The 18,351-nt window shown below is 31.5% G+C and overlaps 1 protein-coding gene across 2 annotated transcripts; it reads right to left on the bottom strand.

Moving 5' to 3' along the window:
- Window positions 1–1,135: 1,135 nt before the first annotated feature.
- On the bottom strand, window positions 1,136–18,146 carry LOC110694544. 2 transcript variants are annotated; one of them, XR_002505902.1, is made up of 3 exons: window positions 17,826–18,146; window positions 3,156–5,588; window positions 1,136–1,230 (listed from the first exon to the last, which is right to left on the bottom strand). XR_002505902.1 is itself a non-coding variant. In XM_021871729.1 (2 exons), exons 1-2 carry the CDS (start codon window positions 17,985–17,987, stop codon window positions 5,031–5,033), a joined length of 720 nt encoding a protein of 239 aa, XP_021727421.1. In that variant the 5' UTR covers window positions 17,988–18,146; the 3' UTR covers window positions 1,709–5,030. The 2 variants fall into 2 exon arrangements, 1 of the variants encoding a protein (XP_021727421.1); XM_021871729.1 differs by lacking the exon at window positions 1,136–1,230 and having other exon boundaries at window positions 1,709–5,588.
- Between the last annotated feature and the right edge of the window lie 205 nt (window positions 18,147–18,351).

Genomic DNA, 18,351 nt, shown 5'->3' with positions numbered 1-18,351 from the left:
GTACCTTTCAAAGCTAATTTCCTCAAGAATTGAACCTTACCTTCCATATGCTAGCAAAAATAGGAGTCAAACTTCCTTGATTATTGATCCAAATTGAAGCACCAAAGTATATCAAGTCATGTACCTAGAAAAAGGCACACAAACATTTGCATGAGAGAAAATCTATTCTAAAAAGAAAAGAAAATGAAAGCAATAAAACACGGGTTACTTCCCGAGAAAGGCTTGCTTAAGGTCCAAGCTTGACCGCTCTAGAAAATAATAATTCAACGCACGCAAGAGCTTGTCAAATGCACTACTACACATTTCAAAAGAGAGAAGGTATGCAAATGACGAGAAATTACACACATGCAAACATCCATTAATTGATTTAATCTCAACAATTAATCAACACAATTCCCAAATTAAGCATAATCAATTAATCATAAAAGTTTCACCCAATTCCTAGCAAACAACCACTCTAACATCATCATCTAATCAACTAACAACTAAAGAAATCAAGAATCAACAATATGTGAAGAACAACTACACTAATCAACAATCAAACATCAAAATCAAACTAAACAAACATGAAATCAAACAAAGCAATAAAATGATATAGAGTTAAGAATGCTCATTGATAATAGAGAAGATCTCTAACACAATTGTTACCATTGAATCTTCAATCTCTCAATCACCATTGAAATTCCTCACTTTCACTCTCTAAAATCTACTCCTAAACTAACCCTAGAACTAGAGAGAGAAGCTCTCAACTAAGCTAATATTATGATAAAAAAAAAAAAAAAAAAACCTAGAATAATACTTCTTCTAAAACTTGCCCTAAAAATAGAGTTTACAAAGGTATTTATAGAGGCACGAAAACAAAGAAACCGAGCAAACAAATACCCAGGAAGGGGAGCCCGTGCTGTAGGGGTGGCGCGCCCACGCCCGTGCCTTGCGCGCCGCGCATCTCTGGGTTTCTCCAACTTTCTCGCGACTTGGTGCGTTCGCTAAGGTCTTCGAGTGAACGCACAATCATGACGATGATGAACACTAAGTGAGGCAGTCCCAAAAGCACATGATTGTGGGTTCAACACCCCATATTCATGAGAGCACGGCTTGAGAGCGCAAGAGCTAGAACTTGGAGAATCCACTTCCTTGCATCTTGAGCTTTCCAATTTCCATGAGCTTGCTCCAAAAGCTTTCTCCACCTTAGTAAATCACCAATATCAAGACTCGAACCTCATGCAATACCTACATCCACGAAAATAGAGCAAATAAAGGAGAAAAGACTAGAAAACCATAGAAATGCACAAAAGCTACAAAATAAGAGAGGAAAGGTAAGACTAAGACCAAAAGCATAAAACTAAGCATTTATTAAGCATTAAAGTCATGAAAAGAAGGTAAAAACAACCTAAATGCTCATCAAATGGGTGTCATTTATGACACCCATCAAAAGGAACATAAACCGGTTGTCCAAATTATCTTATTAGGCGTGATTTTCAATTACATATTCCCTTTAAACATGCAATATGGTGATCATATTTAATAATAATAATAATAATAGAACAAAAATTAATATTGGAAGCAATTTAACAATAATAACGTTAGTCAAATAAAATATAAAATAACCTAATCATGATACTAGCAATATTAAAATAAAATAAGTAATTAAATTAATTAATTACTCACATTCCGCGCGTTCCTTTAAATTGCTAAATGATGAATAAATTTTTAGTAACTTCAATAAAAAAATATAAATAAAATGGAAATTAAATTAAATTAAATAAAAAGTAGAGTTGATTTGGTTCAAACTTTAAGTTATTTATACCTTCCACGCCTTGGTTTAAGGACGGAACCTCGGGTTAAGTTTGGACTCTTTGGAGTGCTTAAGGGAAAAATGGTGTAATTAGGAATATAGTTTTAGGCTGAGAATATGAGAGAGAGAGAAGAGAATAATTTTTGGTGTAAAAGAGAGAAAGAGAGCAGGATTTGTTGCCTCAAACAGTAGAAAGGAGGGGGTATTTATAGAGGCAATGAGTAGGGGATCACACGGAACCCTAGAAAGGATAAAACCCTTAGTTTTGGGGCACCGAGACACGGCGGAGTTTGCCGCGACACGGCAAACAGTGCCATGACACGGTATATTCTAACGTGGCGCGGTAAAGAATATAGCCCTAAATACGAAAATGCGTGAAGTCTGGTACGCAAAGAGCATGCGGATATTTCCCGTGTCACGGTATGTGTACCGCGACATGGTAATTGATGCCGTGATGTGGCAACGTCCACCGTGGCACGGTAAATTCCACCGTGTCACGGTAAATTGTTTTTTCTTAAATTGCGAGAAAGAACGCGGAAATGACACAAACAAAGCACCGTGTCACGGTATGTGTACTGTGACTATTCCGTGACACGGGACAAACTACCGTGTCATGGTAGAAGGCACCGTGACATGTATGCCTTTGCCGCGACACGACAATTTGATTGTTGCGCGGTAATTCCAGTTTTTTACGCATTTTTAAAATTACGATAACTTTTGATCCGTAACTTGGAATAAAGCATATAATATATCATTGGAAATCATATTAAGTCTAATTTCAAAACCCAGTTTGAATGAGGTCAAAATCAGTTGTATATTTTAAGATATGGTCGTTTTAGTGGAAGGGAGTCGGTTTTGGGCTGAGTTTAGTGTTTTGCTCATATCTTCTTCGTTTTAAATAGGAATTGGGCTTATGATATATGGTTGGAGCTTATTTCAAGTCCTATAAAAAATCAGTTTCTCTCGGTTTTGTGATGTGGACACGAAAAGAGGAAAACAAGTTATGGTTTAGGGAAATAAGCTAGGAAATGGATTAATTTATGAAACGTATTGGATAGAACATGGATTTAAGCGCTCCAAAGATTAAGTACTCAACCCGACCAATAATGGAGGTGAAAGATTATTCATCATAAGGTTTGGTTTTGGGGAGACATTTTTAGGTGTCTACAACTACCAACCAATTTCACATACTTGTAAGTACTATCAGGCAATACTACTCTAATTGGTATATCAAGTACTCTTTTATTCACCAATAGACTTTCATCATAAATCATGTGATCACATTCTCTAGAATCAATAATCCACAAAACATTATCAGCAACATTATTTACTGTAAAACTAAGGGAACAAGATTTCGTACCTGCAAAGTTGGCGAATGAAACACTAGGCTAATTAGCAACCTACTTTCCTTTCATCGAGCGCGTCACTTCCTGACATATAGCACTTAACATTTCTGAATCAACAGCTCTAGAGTTTGCATTGCTGTTTAGATCAAATGGAGATTCTGCTTGTTCTTGATTGACATTAGCAGCCATCCTGTTACCAACATACTGACTAACATGCCCTTTTGATGCCTTAATAGCATTATACCAGTCAGGATATCCATGCAACTTTAAGCATTGATCAATTATATGACCTTTCAGTTTGCAATGATCACATTTCTTATCTATTTTCTCCTTCTTCCAATCTCTTTTTCCTTGATTGTAGCTACCTTGACTAAAATTTCCTTTATTAGGCCTTTGTTGACCTCCATTCCTCATCATACGTTGAGCAACCGTAGCACTACTCTCAGCAATAATCTCACCAGAACCACTTACTTCCTTCTGCTTCTCAATCTGTTGTATAATAGAGAAAGCTCTATTGATAGTAGGTAAAGGATCAATTGACTAAATATTAGTGATTGTCGAATCAAAACCACTATTTAGTCCAAGCAAAAATTGCATTAACCTATCTTCACCATCAAGATCTGCCAGTATCTTGAGGAATTGACAAATACATAATAGTTTAATGCACCACATGAACATACAAGAAAAGCTCTCAGGCTCTGAAATTCATCCCACAACTTCTTGATTTTCCCATAAGAAGCAATTATGGTCATATTTTCTTGTTTCAACGCATCAATTTCTTTCTTGAGCTGATAGATCAAAGCACCATTAGATTGACCAAACCTCTCTTGTAATTCACGCAATAGTTTGATCGATGACTCAATATAAGCAAAATCATCGGCTAATTCAGCATTCATTGAACTCATAATCCAACTAACCACCATATAATCTGCTCTCTTCCATTTTTTATAATCTTTATCAGTAAACTCAGGCTGCTTAATACTACCAGTTATGAAACCATCTTTATTTTTAGCAGTGAAAGCACACTTAACACTACGACTCCATCTTATGAAATTATGACCAGAATATTGAACAACTACTAACAAAGCAGTAGGATTATCTTAATTCGCAATGAATTAAGGATCAAGATTACCTCCAGAAGAATTCAACGAACTCTGAGAACTCATATGGCCAGTAGCATCCTTCGCCGCCGTTAAAACAATAGGAGAGAAGCAATCGAAGAAATCAAAGAATTATATCACCAAATTGATTACGAAAAATCGCAATAAAAAACCAAATGTTTAAGATATGCAAGAAGATTCCTCACATCGAAGAAATCGTTGCAATCGAACAATCAAATCAACAGAATCAGCAGGAAAACAGAGTATGATTGAAGAATTCAATCAAAGAAATCGAATGAAGAACTAAACCTAATCTGGATTGAGATTCGGCTCTGATACTATATAGAATTGTAAGAGAGATGAAGAAGAAAGAGAAATTTGTATTAAGGAAATCAGAAAAGTTTGTTACAAATGAGTATAAGTGTAGGCTAAGCTATTTATACACAAGTTTGTTACAACTAACCAGCTGTCAACATAAATGAAATAATATATTTAATACCTACCCCTAGAAATTTAATCTGTAAATTGATAGATTAATTGAGCTCTAACAAGGTCAATGAAATCTTCATTTTTCTCCAAGCGGAGCACCAAAATACAAATGAGAAGCTTACGAAAAACATAAAGAGTAATTGGATTCCTTCAATAGCTCAGAGTAACGCTAGTATAGTAAATAGAAAGGCATTCATATTCAATCAGTATATCAAAAAAGAATTGAAAAAAAAAAAAAAAAAAGCAAAGATATGAGGTACATTATATTACACTCTACTACATGCTTCCATAAAAAATAATTTATATGGGTGTAGCAGGCTCTTTAAAACTATAATCTATGTCTTTCATGGACTCGCAGTGAAGCTGTCGCGTAAAATCGTTGGTAGTGTCTAGAAAATAGAGCACAAGGGTTATTAAGCAACAGCAACCGAACATAGGGATGGGTCCAAAGATCCATAGGAAGAGGGGGAAGGATAAGTAGAAGGCTCGCAAGCCAAGAGTCCAGAAAAAACTCCCTCTGTTCAAGCTTCGAGCAGCATATTCCATAGCTTCTCTTTTGCCTTGTGATGTAGGCAAGGTAGCCAAAAAACTCACATGCGCGTAATATCTAAGTGACTGGACATTGCAGAGAAAGGCTACTAGGAAACAAATGATGAGTGCAAAATACTTTACTGCTGACACGATCTGGCTCTTGTTACCAAAAACTAGTCTGGAGGATGCATTCGTAACAGTTGAGGTACTGCTCACAAAGACACCGATGACTGAACTCAGAGTAATAGCTGTAGTTGCCAATAGGGTGGATGCCATCATGTTGTTGCGGAATGTTTGAACCATTAAAACACCATTTTTTACCGGATCCTAGAGGCAAAAGTATTGTAGTCAACAACAAGAGTTAATATACCCTACCTATAATACTATCACCACTGCACATTCATGCAGATTACCATACACACTGACAGTTACAAACAGTACTATAAGTTAAGTTTACAGTTCTTACTGTCTTCAATTATTCCACAACTTGTTCCTGCCATATGATAATTTTGTTGAATTGATGTAATTTTTTCCCTGTTTTTATCTCAGGGTGTCTGTAAGCAGCTCTACATGTTTTGGACAAAGGAGAAACAGTTGACAGGGATACTCGGTTATATTATATGACTATATGAGGTAAAGGCAGCCCTCCTATACATATATAAACAGAACTTTGATACTTACAATTTTAGGCTTGTACTTCTTTCAATATTACCTAGGCATGTTTATCAGTAAATTAGTAATCAACAATGACTACCAAAAGATAAACCCAAACCAATATATCTGACAATCTAAGCTTCTTCTTATTGTACATGTTTTCTAATACTCCGTATGTTCTTGATTACAGCTTTGTGAACATTGTAGTTCGCTAGCTATATGATATTCGCCGTAAAATTATTTGATCTCATGTTACACAGTTTCAGTTGTTTTCCTTGTCATTGCTGATTGGGCCTGTTTGGCAACAAGCTGATAGATGATATCTGTACCAGCTGATTGTGTTAGTTGGTTTTATCTTCAAAGAGAACAATTCTGTTAGCTAATAAAGTAGATTCAAATAAGCTAGCTTCACCCAAGAACAAAAATTCCGGGCAACTCACCTTAAACATACTGTCCTTGCTCCCACAAATTGGCCGGCACAAGAGTGGATTAGTATTGGTTGATACAATCGCTTGGTACATTAAGTACTAGATTTTTAGGCGCCTAAAGTCATATCTTATCTAGAAAAGTAACTTCTAGCTTCTGCTTAATGTACTAAGCATTGACATTCATCCTTCCCCAAGGATACGAAGATAAGTTATATAGAGGAGTTCTATGAAGAGGAAATGAAGGGCATCAAAACTTTCATACTCATAAACCAGGATGCCATCAACAAAGGTGGTATATCCGTATATCCATTCACGACATCAGATATAATGGGAACTGCAGCACCCTCTGATGGTTTTGCTAACTGGCATAATGTAGTTTGCTACAAGTTTACCTCGATATTGGAATCAAAATGAATACAATGGCACATTGGCACCTGAAAAGTTTAATGCTAAGGACATAAGTTTTTGGGATTCACTTGTACAGAATTTAGTTACATTGACAGATTGGAATCCTTCAAAGAATATTTCTTTTTCCCACTTATTTCCTTTCCTAGGTTGTACAAACTTTTGTTCGTTTTCAGCAAAATCATCTTAGTTTTAATCATCTACCCCCATTCCTTGGACCAAACACCTAGGATATTCCAATTATCAAAGGACAAGAAACCTAAGGAATCCACGAAAATTTTAGTTCATATTTCTTTGTAAATGTATTAAATCTTTAAGGAAAATTTGTCTAAAAGGTACTTATATGCTTATTTTTTTGTGAAAAAGGACATTTTGTGTTCAAAGTGGTGAAAAAGGTCCTTATAAGTTATTTTTGTTGTAAGGAGGGACCTAAAAATCGGAATATGACCATTGATTTCACTTTTTCGGCATTGACTATCACTTGACATGCACGTGATCTTTAAAAAAATATCTTTTCTTTATTTTTTTCCCATGATTTTGAGGAAAGAGTAGGAATTTTGAGAGAAAATTCGGGAAAAGAAAGAAAGAGAATGTAAAAACGTGGGGAAAAAATGAACGAAAGGGACTTTTTAAAAAATCACATGACACATGCGTAATGGTCAACACCGGAAAAGTAAAGTCCATGATCATATTTTGATGTGACTTATAAGGACCTTTTCACCACTTTGAACATATAAAGTGCTTCTTTGCAAAAAGGTCAACATATAAGTACCTTTCAAACAAATTTTCCAATCTTTAATGTCAAAGGTTGTAATTATGCTGTTATGCTTTAGAGAGGTCTAAGTCTGAATTACAGCAGTCCCACTCATGCTCACATCGAAGAAGATTAGAGCAGTAGCAGCAGATATTGTGCAGCAAGCTGAGAAGATAATTAAGACTAAAGTAACCATGATTATCCAGAGCTGCATAAACAATCAGCATTTCTTAGACCACAAATTTGATTCAATATATTATGATAAGAGTTTATATACCGCAGACGCGAGTTGAAATAAATCTGACCTGAGAAAACTATCTCTAATACTAGGAAATAAAAAAAAAAAACAGTAGCAAGTTTCAGCAGCTCTTCTCTGAATAAACAAAAAACTTTGGAAATATTTTAAATTACCACAAGAAAATGTATCCATTTTTTAAATAACAACCAGTTTAATTTTTTTTTTTAATTTTTTTATTTTACCACCTCCTAAGTTAAAAAAACTACTCAGATTACCACTCATTGCAAAATTCCGGTGGATTTCTGGTATGTGGACCTACCTAATGGCTAGAAACTATTATGTCTAAGCATTACAATCAACCATGTCTTCACTCCATCTCCCCTTTAAACCTGTTTATTAAGTACAAGACAACCTAAAACCAAAAGAAAACAACTAAAAAAACCAAGAGCTTGTTATCTGAATTGCCACTACTACTGATCATTTTCTTCTTGTTACCACTAAGAGTCGTTAGGTGGGGCCCACATAAGAGAAGTCCACCGAAATTTTAAAATGGATGGTAATCTGAGTATTTTTGAATTTAAGGGGTGATAAAATAAAAATAAAAATTTAACCGGGTGATTATTTTGAAAATGGATACATTTTTAGGTGGTAATTTAAAAATTAACCCAAAACTTTTGATCCTTTATTTTACCTATGTCTAATATCATTATACTTATTTACTGACTAATTGTGATTAATTAAGGTTTATTGATAAAATCGAATTCTCAATGAAAAATAATAAGGATATGATAATATTCCTTCTGTTTGCAGTATGACTCACCATTCACTCATGACTCTATCTTTCAATCAATCACTAAAGATCATTACTCCCTTTATTACATAGAAAAAATATGACTTAATTGATTTTTTTTTAATACTAAGTCAACCATCATTTCTTACCACTATCTTCCAATACACCTTGATTGTATTATCTTTGAATATACTCTCAGCGTATATAACATTATTAAATGAAAAAAAATAATAGCACAAACTTTAAAAAAAAAAGTTTTATTCAAATTCTTAAAAAAGACAAGAAAAAAAAATACACATTAAAGGTTTATGTTCATTCACCATACAAAAATAAATAAGTAAAAATAAAACTTTTCAAATTTAATTACTCCCTTCGTCCTCGAAAGAACGACCCATTTGACCTAATCAACCCTATGTAAATTTATCTTTTCAATATACTTTTACATCTTTTTATTTAACTTTCTTAATACCCGCGTAATCAACCCGAATGGGTCGTTCTTTCGGGGAAGAAGGGAGTAAGTTTAATAAGTTCAAGTGAATGAATAAGGATTTTAAAGGGAGAAATGTTATGCATGTAGAAAAGTATAACAAAGGGTATTTATGTAATTACACGTATGTATAAACGAATGCATATAATGATACTATATAAGCATATCTATCTATATAATTACTGTTTACATATTCAAGCATATAGTTATTTTTGTTAAACTTCAAACCATAAAAGCAAGTTTCTATACATGCATAAGATTTTCATGATTTCCTAACATAAATATTGATTTAATTTTTTTATAATAAATATATACTTTCCAATACTACAAATAATCCATATAGTCTTTCCAATCTTTATTTATAGTAAGTTAAAGAATAATAATTAATTTGAAGCAATATGATTAAAGTGGTATAATTAAGGAAACAAATATTTCGTATTTTGAAAGGCTAATATTGTTTTTTTTTTATGAAAATTAAATAAAATCGATAGAATTTAGTTTGACGTCAATTATGAAATCAATACAAACATTTAAAAAAATCAAATGTACAATAAAATATTGTGCACCTATTATAAAAGCTACCCTGTAATGAATGAAAGTTATTTATGCTTTATTGATAAAATTTACCCAAAATAGTTTACAAGTTATCCTAAATTCAATTCAAGTAATCCGATGAATACAAAAGTTTTTGATAAAGATACAAAATAGAGTAAAAATTACTTTTATCGTTTGTTGTACTCCTTGACAAATACTGAATGCTGAGCCGATCGAAATGTTGTCTTGGAAAAAAATACATAATCTTGAACATAAATTTAATTTTAACCGGCCTTTCATTTTCTATATAATGTCTTTTACAATGACCTTTTGTTTTTCTTACATAAAAAAAAAAAAAAAAAAAAAAAAAAAAAAAAAAAAAAAAACTGAACCAATAACTAATCTTAACAAGAAGAATAAAAGTTAAATTGAATTTGACATTTGACTGAAAAGGGATAGATATAAATTGTAACTATTACTTGTGTTTTAAATTGTAATATTCGTATTAACAATGCTATTATTTATGAATGTTTTTTAGAAAAACTAACATTTTGATTTAAAAATCGTGCATTGCTCATGTACTATACTAGATATACAACAATCATGTGCAATAATTTATGTTGTTTTATACATAATAATACTTTTAACTATAATAGTATGTGTATATAATATAATATTTTTTTATAATATAAAAAAGTATATGTATATAATATAATAGTTTTATAACACGTGTCCTCCATACCAAGTGTAGTCCCAATCACCACTACACCAATTGGTTGTTGGTGTAGCGGTGATTGAGACTACACTTGGTAGGGAGGACCTGTGTTCGCTCCCCTGCAACAACAATTGGAAGGGGAATGAAACCTAATAACCTAGAATTGATCCTCAAATCTGGATTAGCCCAAAGGGTGAACCAGATAGGACACCCAAAACTCAATGCATATATGACGGGAATTAACTTATCCTTTATCTATCTTATACAAAACTCTAAAGTCTAAATTTTTTTTCAAAATATAATAATAACATTTGTAAATTTTTGTTAATATGAAAGATATAGACCTGTCAAAATGTATATATAGTTAAATTGTTTAATAACTTATATCGAATGCGTAATTTTATTAAAATTATTTGCATGTAATCATTAAATGTGTTGGATGTTGTGTAGCTATGCAATGTCCAAAACTTTAGTTGAACGACTTTGATTTAGTGATTGTACGGTAAAAAGATATTGACTTCGATCTTGAAACCTAATAGTCTAATAAATTCTAAATCGAAAAATTAAAACAAAAGGAAATGAAAATAGTAAATGGCTTTAAATATTGAAATAAACATAACCTTTTAAATCAATTTAGCGAATTCAAGAGATAATTTTAAGTCTTTTAAAATTAAATGGGGGAAAATATATGTAAAAAGAACATTTTTAGATATATAAATGTCCATGCACTATTATAAGAGTTTTGTTAACCTTTTTATAATTAAGGTAGGGTTAAATCTTAGTAATATATACTCCGTATATTTTATTTATATAAAATTATCAGTATCCAATTATCCATACCTATATACGAAGTATTTGTGTTGCATACTATATTTAATCAGTTGTTGGTTATATATGTGATTATATAATATATAGTTTTTGGCACAATGGTTAACTTAGGAAATTATATGTTCTGGTAGGTCAAATATAAGGTTATTATTGTGTTTATAGATTTAATGAGTGCGACAGGTAAATAAAACATGTATATATTAGATTGATTGTAGCTACTGATGCGGATGGTATGATAAGAAAATTTTATTTTTTTCTCAACGGGAGATATGAATAAATTAGTCCACTTCTTATATAGCTATGTGGAGTATTATTCAATTATTTTTCAATTAATAAAATAACATTATAAAAAATTAAAAGAAATTCAAATAACATAAAATACTATTCAAATAACGTTCCTTTAATTTTTTTATTGACCATTAGTAACCAATTCCTTTAATAGTAAATGAATTACCTTTGTTTTTATTTTTATTTTTCCTACGGGTTTAATAATTTGATTTGTAAACCGTGCATCGCACGGGCACTATGCTAGTAATGATACTATATAAGCATATAATGGTATTATATATACATTTATATAATGGTAATATATAAACATTCAGTTTTACTAAATTTATGCATAAATTATACCACTGATGATTCAATAGTATTATATAAGCTTTCAATGGAACAATCAATATATGGTCACTTGTCACGTGATACAATCCAACCAAAATATAGGTGCCTACAGACAATGGCGGACCTTAATAGGGGCGAAACGGGGCCTCGCCCCTAATAACTTTTGAAGATAATTTTTTAAAGCCCATTTAAAAATAAAAAAAAAAAAAGAAAAAAAAAGGAAAAAAAAAACAAAACTGATGCTTTCTATCTTCTAGGCGACAGTTAAATCAAAGAAAAGGAAGATTCCTTCCCAATTCCCAACAATTGACAAACCATTGGTCTTTCCCCTCCTTTAACTCCTCCGTATTACATAGTAAATATTCCATTAAACAATTTACTTTTTTGTTCCAATTCAATTACAACTTCCAAGAACAAATTACAAATTTACAATATCACTATATCAGGTATATACTCGACTACTTTCTCAATTTTTTGTTTTTAAGTTTTTGTTTTCAATTAATTTTTTTACTTTTTGCAATTAATTTTTTTTACTTTTTGCAATTTTTTTTTTTTTATGTTATTATACTATGTACTAATGATTAATTTGAGCATTAATAAACAAATTGATAATTTTAGGTGACAAGACGTTATCAAAGTTAATTAATTACTTAGTTCAAAGTATAGAGCACGTTTTACCTTCGGTACGTCGTTCTTTATTTTCTCTATTAATATTTATCGATTGATAAGTTATTTTTAACTTTTGATTTATACTTGTGATTTGTGAATTTTAATGCATTGATGATTAACAAATTAGTCGCTTATGAATGTAAGCTTGATTTCTTAAAGTTAGTTTCTTGTTTTCTTTCATATTATTTTCTTTGATTGGTTGCTACTTGTTAAAATTAAATAAATAATTAAAACGTAATTGTTGACATTTCTAAAATAAATTTAACATATAATTAATTTCAGGTAAACAAATATGAACAAACAAAAATCTATTACTTCCTTTTTCAAACGAAAAGAGCCAGAAAATGACACAACACCCGACGAAAATAATCCAGTGAATGAAGATACCCCTACCCGGACACATAATCATGAAGAAGGTCCATCGATTATTGATATTGACAATGTGGATATTAATTCTTTAGAACGTGATCCAGGGTTACGTCCTCCAATATGGGCTTATCTAATTGGAAAACGAAATGAAATAAGACGTGCTTATATTAAATTGGGGCCTTATCAACCTCAATTGGCAGAATATCCATTTTCAGGGCCTACAAAGCATCGTCGCCGATTTCAATCTACTTGGTTTGCTAAGTTCCCAGATTGGTTGGAATATTCACCTTCTAAAGATGCTGCATTTTGTCTACCTTGTTATCTGTTTACTGAAACACCAAATTCTCGGGTAAAATCGTTTACTTTGACCGGATTCAAAAATTGGAAAAAAAGTCAATGACGGGAAACGTTGTGGGTTCCTTGCTCATATTGAAGAAGGTCCATGTACAACTCATCGAAATGCGGTTCAATTATACAGGACTCTTCCTAAGAAAAAAGCAAAGTTTCGTAATGTTTTTTACAAACAAAGTGAAATGCAAATCAAGCAAAATCGATTGCGTTTAAAGGCCTCTATCGATGTCCTCCGCTTGTTGACTACACAATCTTGTCCTTTAAGAGGTCACAATGAAACAAATAATTCTGAAAATCAAGGAAACTATCTTGAATTCAGAAAGGTGTTGGCTGCATATAATAAAGATGTTTCCAAAGCTATACGACAAGCTCCTTATAATGCCAAATATACTGCTCCCTCGATTCAAAAAGAGATTCTCCATATTATTTCAAATAAGGTTCGCAACTATATTAGAGAAGAAATCGGTATTTCTAAATTTTGTATTATAGTTGATGAGGCTCGAGATGAATCTAAAAGAGAGCAAATGGGTCTTGTTTTAAGGTTTTTTGACAAATATGGAACAATTAGGGTGCGATTTTTTGACCTTATACGAGTTTCCGATACCACGGCAGCAACACTTAAAAGAGAATTGTGTTCAGTTCTTGCTCGACATAATGTACCTGTTGAAAATATTCGAGGGCAAGGATATGATGGTGCTAGTAACATGAGAGGTGAGTGGAATGGTTTGCAAGCATTATTTCTTTCTGATTGCCCCTATGCTTATTATGTCCATTGTTTTGCTCATCGTTTACAATTAGCATTGGTTGCCGCATCTAGAGATGTTAGAGTAATACATCAGTTTTTTTCAAATTTGACTTTCATTATCAATGTCATTGTTTCATCTCCTAAACGTGTTGACCAATTGCAATCCATCAAATCTGATGAAATAAAAAGGCTATTATCTATTGGTGAAATAGACAGTGGTAGAGGAGCTAATCAGACTAGAATTTTAAAAAGAGATGGAGATACACGTTGGGGTTCACATCTTTACTCTATTCGTAGCTTGATGAAAATGTTTGATGCAACAGTGTTAGTACTTGAACACATCTCGAATGATAAGTCTTGTAATTCTTCTCAACGTGGGGATGCTGATGCTGCTTTAGATCTAATGATTTCCTTTGATTTTGTGTTCATTGCCCGTTTAATGGAAGAAATTTTGGGAATTGCTAATGTTCTATCAAGCGTTACAACAAAAGTCCCAAGATATTGTCAGTGCTGTGAAATTAGTGTCTACAAATCATGCACTAATTCAGGAAATAAGAGAAAATGGATGGGAAAGTTTTTTTAGAGTCGGTGGTATTATTTTGTCACCTAGATGATATTTTAATACCTGCTATGAATTCTCCTTATATAGCTCGTAGGGGTCGAGCTCGTCATCAACAAGATCGAGTTACAATGAATCATTTTTATCGAGTTGAAATATTTTTAGGTGCAATTGACAAACAATTACAAGAGCTAAATCGCAGATTTAATGATGACGCTTTAGAGTTCCTAACTTTATCATCTTTGTTAGAGCCCAAAGACGGATTTAAAAATTTTGATCTTGAGAAGGTTTGCTTGATTGCAGAAAAGTTTTACCCCATGGATTTTACGAAGCAAGAAAGGTACAATTTGAGGTATCAATTGCAACACTTTTTTTGTGAAGCAAAAACTGAGCCTAGTTTGACTCATCATTCTACCTTGGAGGAATTTTGCGAACACTTGGCACAACATAGGAAAATCAAATGTATACTTTTTATTTGATAGACTAATACGTCTAGTTTTGACCCTTCCTGTCTCCACATCTACCACTGAAAGAGCATTTTCAGCAATGAAGATCATGAAAACAAGACTACGTAACAAGATGGAGGATGAGTTTTTGGCAGATAGTTTAGTTATTTCCATTGAAAGGAAGATTTCTAAGTCATTTAGTACTAAGTCAATAATTGATGATTTCAAATTATTAAAAGAAAGACGAGCCTTACTTTAATAGTGTGCTGAAGAAATAGATTGTGACATTTGCATGAGAAATAATTAGATTGTGACACTTGCATTTTTTTTAATTGTTTGGTAATATTTATTATATTTAGTATTCTTATACTCCTTTTTATTATTGTTTTAGACGTACACTTATGCTAGATATTATTGGCCCCCGAAAGAAAAGATTTCAAGATCCGCCACTGCCTACAGACCTATCTATTCGTATCTCGCTCCTCTCTTCTCTCTATGTTTTTCAAAATGTTTTAATCAATCTTATGTATTTACAAATACTAATATTCCTCCGTTTATACTTCCTCATGAACACTCACGTACTATAAATTCAACAAATAATTTAAAGCGAACCAAAAATTTACACTTGTTATAATTTCGTAAAAAATAAATATATTGTTACAGGCAGCAGCATGACTCACCCACGAATGTATCTTTCAATCATTAAAAATCAGAAATCCTATGTTACATGGAATATTCTATGTCGATCTTATTTGATTAATCATGTCTTATTTGATTTTTTTAATACAAAATTAGCAATCTTTGATTACACTATCTTTAAATGTACCTTAAATCACAAAACAGAAACAGTATACTACTCTGCCTCGATCCTAAATTAGTGGCCTATTTTTCTTTATTATGTGAGTAATAAACATTAGAAATAGGACACTAATTTAGAGACAGAGGGAGTATTATCTACGAATATACCGCCATCATAAAATTACTGCCTTCATTTTTAAATACTTGCTCAACCTTCTTTTTGTGACCGTTTTTAAATATTTGCTCTATTTACTTATTTGGAAAGTTTTTATGGATCTTTTACCAAAACGACTAATTTGATAAAAGTGTTTACCAAAATGGCTAATTTTAAAATTTGATTCCCAAATTAGCTAATTTATTGACTGGAAAGAAATTATCAATTTTCTTATATTTCTTTGAACTGGTTTGGTTCACTTTAGTGACTTTTTTTTATTTTGGTTTTATTTTATTTTTCTTAAAGGTTTTTTTTTTTTTCTTGGAAAATTTAAGCAATATACAAAAATATGAAGTATGCCAACAAGGTAAAGACTAGAATAGACCCGGTCTACAATAACTTATTGTAGACCCAACCTTCTAGTATACCATACGAATGTGATTATATTACTACAAAAGTGATTATATTACCCTGAAACTGTTATGTAAATGTATCACTCAAAAAGTAAATTTATCATTATAAAATGTATCAAATAGTAAATTACATTATTCAAAAGATGATTTTTAAATTTTATCATCCTAAAGATAATTATATAATCCCATTAAATGGTTTAATATGAGATTATATAATTCAAAATATGACTCACAAAAAGATAATTATATTGTCTTAAAAAGTGATTATATCTTCCAGAATGTGATTATATTATTTGAAAGTGTCAAATTTTGGGTCTGCAATAATTTATTGTAAACCGGGTTCATACAAGACCAATTGTGCCAACAATGGCAGAAACCTAATTTCGATCAAAAATAAATAAATAAAAAAGCCCTAACTTTTCGTCAAGATTATATCAATCACAAAAATTTGGAATTTCAAATAGTATTGGTCTATCAAGACTATCACAGATTATACCACGATAAGGAAAATAAAGTATTGTTCATCTTTTCCGAGCAAATAAAATGATATTATGGTCAACCGCTATATAACTCTAGTTATTTATATATAATCAAGACTTGATTGTTCCTACTTGCTTTTTAAACTTTAGGCTTTTATCTTATTTTAATACACCTTTTCTCTCTGTAAGTGCATTAGAAACTTTGGGCCTTTAGACCTTAATACAAAGTATATCAATTTTAAATTTTAGGCTTTTATCTTATTTTAATACACCTTTTTTTTTTTGTGGATTGGAAGTCCGGATCAATTTTTTTAATGATTGTTTATTTTGCGTAACTTATTAAGAATTGAGAATTGTTGCAAATATATTACTCATTATTCAAATTAATGGAATATTTCAAAATATGGCATAAGAAATTCTCAAAGAAAATCAAAAATCTAAAATTTATATATAAAAAAGCTAATTTTTTTTTTAATAAAACCAAAAAAAAAAGTCATAATGTGAACCAAATTGGTTTAAAGGAATATAAGAAATAGATAAATTCCATCCAAGTTAATAAATTAGCTAGTTTGGGAATTAAAATTTATAATTAGCTGTTTTGGTAAATAATTTTACAAAATTAGCCATTTTGGTAAAAGATCCGGTTTTTATAATATTCAATTTATTTCTCTTAACTAGTGGGACCTAATTTTATTAATTTCTCCAATATTTTTTTAAAACTCTGTGCATGAAAAAGTGGAGCAAGTATATAAAAACGGAGGCGGTAATTGCAAAATGGGAATAAATAAAAAAAAGAAAAAAAAAACCATCAATTACAAGCAACACTAAACGATTTATTGAAGTTTAGTATCAAATAACTTAAAACACTATAATCGAATTTTCAGACAATTTCTTCTGAGTCAGTTATTAAGACAAGGGTGCGTTCTCTTCATTCCAAAAAAACTAATTACAAGTCTAATGAAGTCTATTAAGTTCAAATTAAATAAGATAAGGCGATGAGTTTAACAAATATTCAAAACTTAAAAAAAAAAAAAAAAAAAAAAAAAAACCAAAATCTGATCTTATAGTGAAATACTCAAAACTTTGAAAATGCATAGATTGATGAAGGTGAAAAGAGAAAGAGAGCTTACTTCCATTAAACAGAATAGCCATTGAGTACGACTCTCAGCGTTAAGGCCGATAACAGTATTTCGGGGATTACGCTTGATAGTAATGACTAACCAAACGTTATACACAGCGAACACGAACAAACCCAATGAAACTAGCACAAAATCGAGTTGCTTCACTTCCATTTTTGGACGAAAAAAGACAGAGATTGAATGGATGGTGTTTCTCTTCAAAAGGTTGAAAAGAAAGCAAGAAAGCAAAATAGAGTTGTCAAATGAAAGAACACGAAACAAGTGTCTTAACAGTGAAAGCAATATCCCGCGGAAAATGATTCCTTTAATAACGGTGTTCGAATACGACGTGTGTTTTTTTAAATGGCGTAGTAATAAATAAACAAGCATTTTGTTTGAATTCGGACAACTGGGTCCTTTACTAATTACTATTGGACATTTGTTGCTTTATTTGGTTAATTATAGTGGGATTTCGCTGTTTAATGGGAACATGAATGTGATGTTAATTTAAAGTCAAATTCTTACGCTAACAACAATT

Source organism: Chenopodium quinoa, unplaced genomic scaffold (genome assembly GCF_001683475.1).
Source record: "Chenopodium quinoa cultivar QQ74 unplaced genomic scaffold, ASM168347v1, whole genome shotgun sequence".
Taxonomy (NCBI): domain Eukaryota; kingdom Viridiplantae; phylum Streptophyta; class Magnoliopsida; order Caryophyllales; family Amaranthaceae; genus Chenopodium; species Chenopodium quinoa.
This window is presented reverse-complemented; position numbering and strand designations above follow the sequence as displayed.